Genomic DNA, 9,528 nt, shown 5'->3' on the forward strand with positions numbered 1-9,528 from the left:
TTATAATTTCATTTGGAAGATTATTAACATTATCGCGTTTACCATACGGTAAATACTGGAATCAGCATCGAACAGCAAATTAATGAACCTTGTAATTATAGAAGCCACTTGGTGTTCGCAATGCGGCCAATTTACTTCGGCAGTGGCCATCCTTTTGTTTCGATGTTCATTTGCTAATTACCCTCGATCTCGGTTTCAGCTACGTTTTAATTACAGTACAATGGTTGGTAAAACTCTTTAATCGATATTTCCTTCCTCTTTTTTCTCGTGATTAGCCGACGAGGTTAAAAAAGAAAAAAAGGAAAGAAACTTTCTAATCTTATCACCTTGAAACAAAATATATAAATAATAAACATTTTACAATAAATTTCAGCATCGTTCGAAGTCTTTAAAATTACATATACATATATATATATAGAGTACTGGAATATAGCTATAGATCGAACGAGCGAGCTCACAAACTCTACACTCTCGATTCTCCAATAAAACAGTACATAACCTTTCCTTCCTCATTCGTACGAAATTTTTCTTAAAAAAAACAAATGATAGTCATTTGAGATCCATTATAAACTTGTTGTTGTTACAAATTGATAATCATCTCTTCGCATGTTGTTATATTAACAAATAAGAGACAATAAGATAATTCGTTACACCGAATTTCGAAGCAACGTCTGAATTAAAAAGATTTCAGGTAAGAAACAGAAGAAGATTGATTATATCGAGTTGTCGTTTTTTTAAACAAGTTCAATCCGTTTAATTATTTTTTTTTAAATTCGTCTCTCTTCTTTTCGTACGTATACTTGAACCATCTCGCTTGCACGTATCGATTATTCGTTAATGGCGAATACACGTAGTCGTACAATACACTGGATTCAAGTACACGTAACTCGGGTACGATTGAAAAATAATGCTCCGTCGATTATCGTTCGATTGAAAAAAAAAAAAAAAAAAAAAATTACGGATATACACGGAATTATATATAAATTCCGTAACGAGGGATAAAACTCGCTCTTGCAGAGTAAAATTAGAGAACAAGGATTCTTGGCATTGGTTGAATAATGAACGAACGAATGAAATTCAACGCGAATTACACGCGCAATTACACAGGAAATTATTTACACAAGATAATTCCATAACTTTGTGCGTGTATGGATATCGATTTTCTTATTGAAAATCTTCTAGTTGAAAAACTAATAGCTGGAAAAAAAGGAAATATAATTTTTGTATTATATAATATTTGTGTTGTATCATCCTTATATAATCATTAAATATCATTTATTTAATACATGTATTGAATATTTTTTTTTTTAGTTGGATAAATGTGATCATGTCGTTGGATTTGTATTACATGCCCATAAGTTCACCTTGCAGGGCAGTCCTCCTGGCTGCGGAAGCCATCGGTATCTCGTTAAATTTGAAGGAAATCGATATATTTGCAAATGAACATTTGAAACCGGAATATGAACAAGTCAGTACGATGAAAATATATATATATTCGTTTTCTTTTTTTCTTATCCACGATGGATCTCAAATTTAAAGTGATATAATTATGCTTTGCTATAGTCTGATTACTATATTCTGTTACAGTTAAATCCGCAGAAAACTGTTCCATTTCTCGTAGACGGTGATTATAAACTGACGGAAAGGTTTGTATATTAATGAATCATACATCATGATAATTAATATTATCTAATTCTATTTCCATTTCTTACATCATCGTTTCATTTCGCAATTAGTCGAGCTATTATGTCGTACTTAGCCGATCAATATGGTAAAAATGTTCGCCTGTATCCACAAACACCAGTTGGCCGAGCTTTAGTCAATCATAGATTACATTTTGATATCGGTACTCTGTACAGAGGCATGAAGGATTATTACGTAAGTGTTCAAAAGAAATGTTTATATATATATATATATATTTATAATAATTGATTTTCCATTATTTTCGATTTAGAATATTTCTAGATGAAAAGATTGAACAAAGTTATTATCTAAAAAAATTTGTTTTTTCGTTGTTTTCTGTCTGAAATGAAACAAATTTATTTCAGTATCCAGTCGCGTTTGGAAAGACAAAGGATTATAATCCTGAATGTTATAAAGTACTCGAAGGCGCGTTTGACGTTCTGAATAAATTTCTGGATGGACAAGATTATGCCGCTGGACGCAATTTAACTATCGCTGATCTCGCTTTAGCTGCCACTGTATCGACAGCAGAGGTATTAGGAAGCTATGTTTAAAAATTAAGTATTATTTCGGAAATTAAATAATGACTATTGATCATAGATTTTCGGTTTCGAAGTGGAAAGATATACTAATGTTGGTAAATGGATGAACAGGATAAAATCACTCGCACCGGGTTATCGTAAAGCTAATGGCGAAGGATTAGAAATATTAAAAAAATTGATTGAAGATTTTAAAAAGGACTAACGTATATAAATATTTATATATTAATTTGTATAGAATAAACTGAACTTAATGATTAAAATTCAATAATAAATTGTTTTTTTTTTTTTTTGGATCGTGCATGTGATCACGTATCAAGAGCAAGCATAAAAAGAGAAAATGTGGGAGAAAAAAAGTGGGAGAAGGACAGAAATAGAGTAAAAATTCGGAATCAACGCCATCTCTAGAATGCCGCAAATGAAACTCAATATCAAAGACAGAAAATAATAACAGAAAAATAGATAGGATAAGAATTGATCTTCAACGCCATCTCTTGATTTGTCCAAGATATTTCAAAGAATAAGATAGGGAATTTAAAATCAGCGCTATCTTTTAAAATTTTTAAAAACATGTTTTTTAAAAAGATATCGTTACATTCAAGACGTCAATGACGCTAATAAGTCAATTCTTATCTCTGTTCTTTCTTATCCTCTTTTTTGTTCTTGTATATTGAGTTTTATTTGCGGCAGAATGACTTTCAAAAGATGACTTAATTCCCAAATTTTTATTCTATTTCTATCTTTCTCTTATTATTTTATTTCCTTCGTCTATATCCATTTTATAAAACTTACTCGCTTAAGAGATATCAACTTTGATATCCGATTAACTTTATTGTCATCTTTATCAATTATCGATTAAAAATTATAAGAAAATCTATTCAATCTAATTTTTATATATCTTATATATTTTATTTGTATATATTTATATTATATACATATTTTGTATATATATTATATTTATATATTTCCATTTTTATATATCGTAGATGTATAGACTTTAAAAATATCGCAATATATATTATATATATATATATTATTAGGCAAAATTCAATGCAATATCAAGTTTCTTGCAAATATCTAGAAAACTAAGACAAAGCGGCGGTAATATGTCTAAAGAAATAAAGAAAAAAGTTCAAAATATTGATTTCTAATATGTTCAAATTATTTATAATATATTAACAAAAATTAACAAAATAGATAAAGATTTTTCTATATTGAATAACTAAAAAAATTTATGAAAAAATGTATTAAAAAAATTATTTTTAAAATATTTTGAAATATAAATATTTTGAAATATTTTAAAATATTTATTTTATCAACTTTTATGATTAAATTGAATATAATTCTTATATTTATCACTTTAAATCGTAAAGATTATATCAAACATTCTGTTTTTTTTGCGTAATCATTATTTCAAAATATGGGACACAAAACATTATTAAATGTTAGATCTATTCTATATCTCATCTGCGAATAATTCTTGAATAGTTTAGCACAGAGATATTATTGATTTGAATTTAGCGTCATCGAAAATATTAAGATTTTCACGTAGAAAGTCGTGATAATAAAATAACGACTATACTTCCATTGCAATCAAACGCATTTTTTTTTTTTTGTCAATTTTGAGATAACAATTTCGATTTCTTGATAATTTTGAATAAACATGCATATAATCGTATGAGCAGTCACATAGTCTCATGATTGGAAATAAAATGAATATAGAAATACATATTTGTCTTTCCTCATCCTCTATCACTATAGAAAGCTTTCTATTTATTAAGACATATTTTATGTATATTTTTGTATTTCTATACGTCATAATATACAATGAAAATATAATTTCATTAAATATTCTTTTTTGGTCTTTCTCCAAATATGGCAGTACCAACTCTAACATTGGTACTTCCTAATTCCACCTATATAATATTAATTTCATTTATATTTTATTTATTATTTTTAAAAAAATATATATATATATTCTAATTGAAATTACCGCATGTTCATAATCATTTGACATTCCCATTGATAATTCAATTTGTTTTAAATCAATATTTAATTCTTTTGAAACATTTTCTCTGCATTCTTTTAAACATAAAAAATCAGGATTTGGTTCTTTACTGCAATCATATCCAAACATACCTATTGTCATAAGACCTATAAATTCTAAATTCTTACAATTAGCAATAATATGCTGAACAAGAGGACAAACATTTGTAATTTCACAACCATTCTTTTCTGAAAATATAAATATATAATTTTTATATATTTAATTTTATATAATTAATTATTCTATTAAAAATAATTATTTAAAATTATTTCATATTTAAAATTAGAATGATTCTGATAATTGTAACTTACTAATTTATTTACTTAAAAATGAAACAAAATTTATAATATAAACTTTTAATATAACTTTTCTTTCATAATACTTTTGACCATAATATTTGTGTAAATTTTTTATTTTTGATATTTTTTATTTTCAGATAAAATATAATCTGAACAAATCATTAAAATCATAATATATATTACCTTGCTCTTTACTAGTATTAACTTGTACCATCACTTTTAATTTTAAATTTTCATCTTTCCTATAATTAATCCAAGAAGTATTTACTGCTGATGCAAGTTTTTCACTATCTATTGTTTCAATTATATATAAATTGGGAACACTCAATAACTTATTTACTTTATTTCGTTGAAGATGACCAATAAAATGCCAATGTATATTTGTACATGTTTCCAAAATAATTGGATCGTTTCCTTTTTCTAATAATTCATTAATATAATTTTCTCCAAAATGTCTTTGACCAGCTTTATAAGCATCAACAATTAATTCAACTGGTTTTAATTTACTTACAGCTACCAAACGTGGTTCAAAATATTTATACTCCTGTTAGTAAAATATTAAAAATTATTATTATATTTTTATTTTATTTTATTTTATTATATTTTTAAATTAATTATAATATATAAATTTATAAAATATTTAATATTAATAATACATACTGGTAATCTTTTAGCAGAAGCAATAGTAATTTTATTTTTTACCACTTTTAAATTCGTTATTAATTCTGCCATTTTTATTATTTTTTAATTCCTTATCAACATTTTTATCACTATAGATTAATTGAAATGATTTATTGTATTATATATCACACAATTTGATTTGTTTATTTCCATTCACTTAATTTCGTAACGTAATATAGATATCAATAATATACGAATAAAATCCCTATATTGGGTTAATAAATATATGTGAAATAATTATTATAAATTGAATAATAAATTATAAATATGAAATAATTATCTGATTATAGTCAGATATCGGGACAAAATGATTGCCAATTGACATTTGATTGCCATTGATAATTGACAGAAAGAATAAAAGTAATGAACAATATCCCATTGGATGAAAGAATAAACATAACAATACGATATTATTGGTTATTATCTCTGGACTAATGGTACTATATGAAATGATGCATTCTGCGATTCTCCTGTTTCATTCTCTGCCATGTTATTGGTAGCCATTTTGTCCCAGAATCTAGTAATTCTGTTCTGGCAATTTTATTCTTGGCTTGATTTATTTTCAGTCTTAATGAATGTGAAAATATAGGTACATTGTGAAAACTGATTGTATCAAATAAGATTATTTTAAAAATTTTTAAAAACATGACATTTGTAAAAACTGTACAACCAGGTGAATCCAAAAAACTATTTTATTTTTTATTGCATATTAATTTTTTATATAAAATAATATATATGATATAATATATATAATATAACCTATAAAATATTTTATTTTACCTATATACCTATATATAACTTTATTAATAATTATTATAAGTTATATACATAACTTTATTAAATATTATTACAGGTTTAAAATTATTTCAAACATATCCAAAAATTTTAAATGTACCTTTACGTCGAACTAACTATGTTTCTGTTTACCTAAAGAAAGAGAAAGAAAAATTTCTTGATGTTGCAGTAAATAAATCATTCTTCTTAGAAATCATACGAGGTTTAGGAATTACAATGTCACATTTCTTTACTGAACCTGCAACAATAAACTATCCTTTTGAAAAAGGCCCTTTGAGTCCAAGATTTAGAGGTGAACATGCATTAAGAAGGTATTAAAAGTTATGTAAATTATAATATTATATATAATATTATTAAATTACAAATAAATACTAAATCTTTTTTGAAAAAATTAATGAATATTATTATTCTCTTCTAAAACTGAATGACTTGTCAAAATGTTTGTGGATTTGAATAAAATTTTTAAATGCTTAATATACTATAAATTATGATATTGATTATGTATACAATGAAAAGAATAATTAAAAATTAATTAGTTAATAAAAAGTTAGATTAAATTTTAATACATTAATATTATTTTATTTAGAATTATATTTATGTTTCATTCTGAAATTCTTGATGTTAAAATTATGATTTTCAAAGCAAAACATTTTATATATATTCAAAATAATATTCAAAACATAATCAATTTATTTTGGTAGATATCCATCAGGAGAAGAAAGATGTATTGCATGTAAATTATGTGAAGCTATTTGTCCAGCACAAGCAATTACTATTGAAGCGGAAGAGAGAGCTGATGGATCTCGTCGTACAACAAGATATGACATAGACATGACAAAATGTATATATTGTGGATTTTGTCAAGAAGCTTGTCCAGTGGATGCAATCGTAGAGGTAATAACAAATATTGCACAATTATAAAATGATTTTTTGGTAAACTTAAAAATAATATCGTCTAAATATTTCAATGATCTCATATTTGTATACGATCTGCAATGTTTATAAAGATTACAATTATAAAACTATTTCTATAATAATTATTGTAATAAAATAATGGTATTAGCTTCTTTATCGAAAATCATCATCTAGATTATTTATAGAAAAATAGTATTATTAAAATTAATATTATTACTATATTGTTTTTAACTTCGTATTTAAATTTAAGGAAAATTTTGTATAATTTAAAATATTAATTTTATGAATTATTTTAGGGTCCCAACTTCGAATTTTCCACAGAGACACATGAAGAGTTATTATATAATAAAGAAAAACTATTAAATAATGGAGATAAATGGGAATCAGAAATTGCTAGCAATATTCATGCTGATTATCTCTATCGATAAATTTAATAAATTATATAATGTAGTCAAATATTACATATATTATTAGTAAAAAATATTTATTGTATAATATCTATCAGCAATAATTAGATTTCGAAATAGATTTCAAAATTGATCTATTATTCATTTATATATTATTTTTGTAAAGAATCATTTAATATAAAATTAATTTTATTTTTAACCTCTTCGGTATAATCATCGATTTTAATCATTCGTCGTCGAATAAATACAATGAAGGTAATCGTCTGTTTTAATTGATATTTGAATGAAAACAAATGATCTATCGTCGAGTTGAACATAGTGGCAGATGAATGCCATACGAAAGGAAAAGGTTAAAAATGTTGTGATAGAAGTGAAAAATTTCTTTTATAATTATAAATAATTATCACATTTAATATTATATTTATTATAAAATGATCTTACCTTTTACATCTTGATATTTATTTAAAATAAATTTAAATTTAATGCATATTATACATTTGTAGTTCTATTTAAATTAATTTCTTATTGTTTATTTTAATTTGCATGTATATAAAGAAACTAAATATATGCATCTTACTAATTTATATTATAAAATTATAATGATTAACAATTTGATTTAAAATGAAATGATTTTTCATGTTTTCATATAAAATTGAGCATTCCTTATTAATTATTAAATTAATAAAAATTGTTTATATTATTTATATTAATACTAATTTAATTTTTATGCATTTACAAATATATCTTAATAAATTCTTATATATATATATATTATATATATATATATTTTTGTATTTATAATATTCTATTTCCAAAAAAATATCCTTGAATAATAGTCAATAGTAGTAGTCTTATTATATATTATATAATATAAATTACAAATTATTATTCACATATAGAATACAAACATATAAGTTTACACACATTATTTTTAAATATGTAATTTTTATAACATTCCATTTTTATTCTTAATATTTTATTATATTTAAAATTATTATTTATTTAAAAAGAATATTTGTACTTATTTTTTCCATCAAAATATTTTAAAATAACTCTTTTATCAAGAATCATACAATGATAAAATTATTTATATCATTGAAAACAAATTATAAAATATAATATAAATAATTAATATCAATCAAATATGATGTATTAAAATAAATTATTTTATGAATATTTAACCAGGAAATTTAATTTTAGTGAAATATTTTTAAAGTAATAAAAAGATTAAATTTTTAAAAGATTTTAACTTTCATTTATATCTTTATCATTTTCGAAAAATTTTTAAATAGCAATGAATATTACATACATTTTGTAAATATAAATGCATTATAATGAAATATAGAAATGCGTATAATTAAAAGATAAACGCCATTACACTTTTATGTAAAAAGCAAATAATTTCTATGAAATCACGAAAAATCACTTTAGTATTTATTAAAAAGCTATATATGCAAATAAAGATTTTAAATTTGTTTGTAAATAAATTATATAATTAACAATATGTATGTATATATGTATAATTTAAAAAAATATCTTAAGATTGATATTTTTCATTTTAACTTTATATATAAAGAAAACAACAACAAGAAAAAAGAAATTATTTTAATCAATATTTAAACATAATTTATACTATTTATCTATCAAATTCAATAGATAATATTAAAGAGCATTAAAATGTATTTACTCAATTATTATGAATATCTAAAATAATTAAATTTTTGAGATTTTATAAAATAACATATATCCTAAATAGATTTGTGCCGTTTTTTTAACGCATTACATAATCATTAATATTATTAACATTATAAATTCTACAAAAACTTCTGAAATTAAAAATTATAATTTTAATAGCGAAAATAAAATATGCAAACTACGAATATATGTATAAAAATTTTTTCTAAAGTATATATATATATGTATAATTCTAAATATATACATATATGTTACTGTAAAGATATTTTCAATATTTTTGAAATCCTAGAAAACTAAAATTTAAAAAAAAATTATATTTTTTTCATATTTCATTCTTCACAATTTATTTATATTGCAAAAGTGAAATTGTGCATTTAAAAATTCGACCACAATAATTATTATTAATGTTGTTATTATTATTATTATTATTATTATTATTATTATTATTATTATTATTATTATTATTA

The 9,528-nt window shown here is 22.7% G+C and overlaps 3 protein-coding genes across 4 annotated transcripts; 2 read left to right on the forward strand and 1 right to left on the reverse strand.

Moving 5' to 3' along the window:
* Positions 1-608: 608 nt before the first annotated feature.
* Positions 609-2,461, forward strand: LOC102681959 (glutathione S-transferase 1-1-like). 2 transcript variants are annotated; one of them, XM_031512908.1, is made up of 6 exons: positions 609-691; positions 1,321-1,468; positions 1,588-1,646; positions 1,737-1,878; positions 2,049-2,216; positions 2,284-2,461. In XM_031512908.1, the coding sequence occupies exons 2-6, from the start codon at positions 1,328-1,330 to the stop codon at positions 2,425-2,427; spliced, it is 654 nt and encodes a 217-aa protein (XP_031368768.1). In that variant the 5' UTR covers positions 609-691; positions 1,321-1,327; the 3' UTR covers positions 2,428-2,461. The 2 variants fall into 2 exon arrangements, with proteins under 2 accessions (XP_031368768.1, XP_031368769.1); XM_031512909.1 differs by having other exon boundaries at positions 685-691; positions 1,312-1,468.
* Positions 2,462-3,647: 1,186 nt separating this feature from the next.
* On the reverse strand, positions 3,648-5,480 carry LOC102681826 (pyridoxal phosphate homeostasis protein). The gene is made up of 4 exons (XM_006620679.2): positions 5,229-5,480; positions 4,752-5,112; positions 4,216-4,457; positions 3,648-4,138 (listed from the first exon to the last, which is right to left on the reverse strand). The coding sequence occupies exons 1-4, from the start codon at positions 5,298-5,300 to the stop codon at positions 4,067-4,069; spliced, it is 747 nt and encodes a 248-aa protein (XP_006620742.1). The 5' UTR covers positions 5,301-5,480; the 3' UTR covers positions 3,648-4,066.
* Positions 5,481-5,690: 210 nt separating this feature from the next.
* Positions 5,691-7,853, forward strand: LOC102681695 (NADH-ubiquinone oxidoreductase subunit 8). Its single transcript, XM_006620678.2, has 4 exons — positions 5,691-5,922; positions 6,103-6,355; positions 6,746-6,938; positions 7,256-7,853. The coding sequence occupies exons 1-4, from the start codon at positions 5,895-5,897 to the stop codon at positions 7,385-7,387; spliced, it is 606 nt and encodes a 201-aa protein (XP_006620741.1). The 5' UTR covers positions 5,691-5,894; the 3' UTR covers positions 7,388-7,853.
* Positions 7,854-9,528: the final 1,675 nt, after the last annotated feature.

The sequence above is a fragment of the Apis dorsata genome, unplaced genomic scaffold, assembly GCF_000469605.1.
Source record: "Apis dorsata unplaced genomic scaffold, Apis dorsata 1.3 scaffold_525, whole genome shotgun sequence".
Classification (NCBI taxonomy): domain Eukaryota; kingdom Metazoa; phylum Arthropoda; class Insecta; order Hymenoptera; family Apidae; genus Apis; species Apis dorsata.

Coding starts and splice junctions, on each gene's coding strand:
- LOC102681695 (XM_006620678.2), top strand. CDS start 5,895: ATGACATTTGTAAAAACTGTACAACCAG. Junction 5,923..6,102: donor TGTAAAAACTGTACAACCAG/GTGAATCCAAAA, acceptor ATATTATTACAG/GTTTAAAATTATTTCAAACA. Junction 6,939..7,255: donor CAGTGGATGCAATCGTAGAG/GTAATAACAAAT, acceptor GAATTATTTTAG/GGTCCCAACTTCGAATTTTC.
- LOC102681959 (XM_031512908.1), top strand. CDS start 1,328: ATGTCGTTGGATTTGTATTACATGCCCATAAGTTCACCTTGCAGGGCA. Junction 1,469..1,587: donor TGAAACCGGAATATGAACAA/GTCAGTACGATG, acceptor ATTCTGTTACAG/TTAAATCCGCAGAAAACTGT. Junction 2,217..2,283: donor CCACTGTATCGACAGCAGAG/GTATTAGGAAGC, acceptor TATTGATCATAG/ATTTTCGGTTTCGAAGTGGA.
- LOC102681826 (XM_006620679.2), bottom strand. CDS start 5,300: ATGGCAGAATTAATAACGAATTTAAAAGTGGTAAAAAATAAAATTACT. Junction 5,113..5,228: donor CTTCTGCTAAAAGATTACCA/GTATGTATTATT, acceptor TTTTACTAACAG/GAGTATAAATATTTTGAACC. Junction 4,139..4,215: donor CAAATGATTATGAACATGCG/GTAATTTCAATT, acceptor AATATTATATAG/GTGGAATTAGGAAGTACCAA.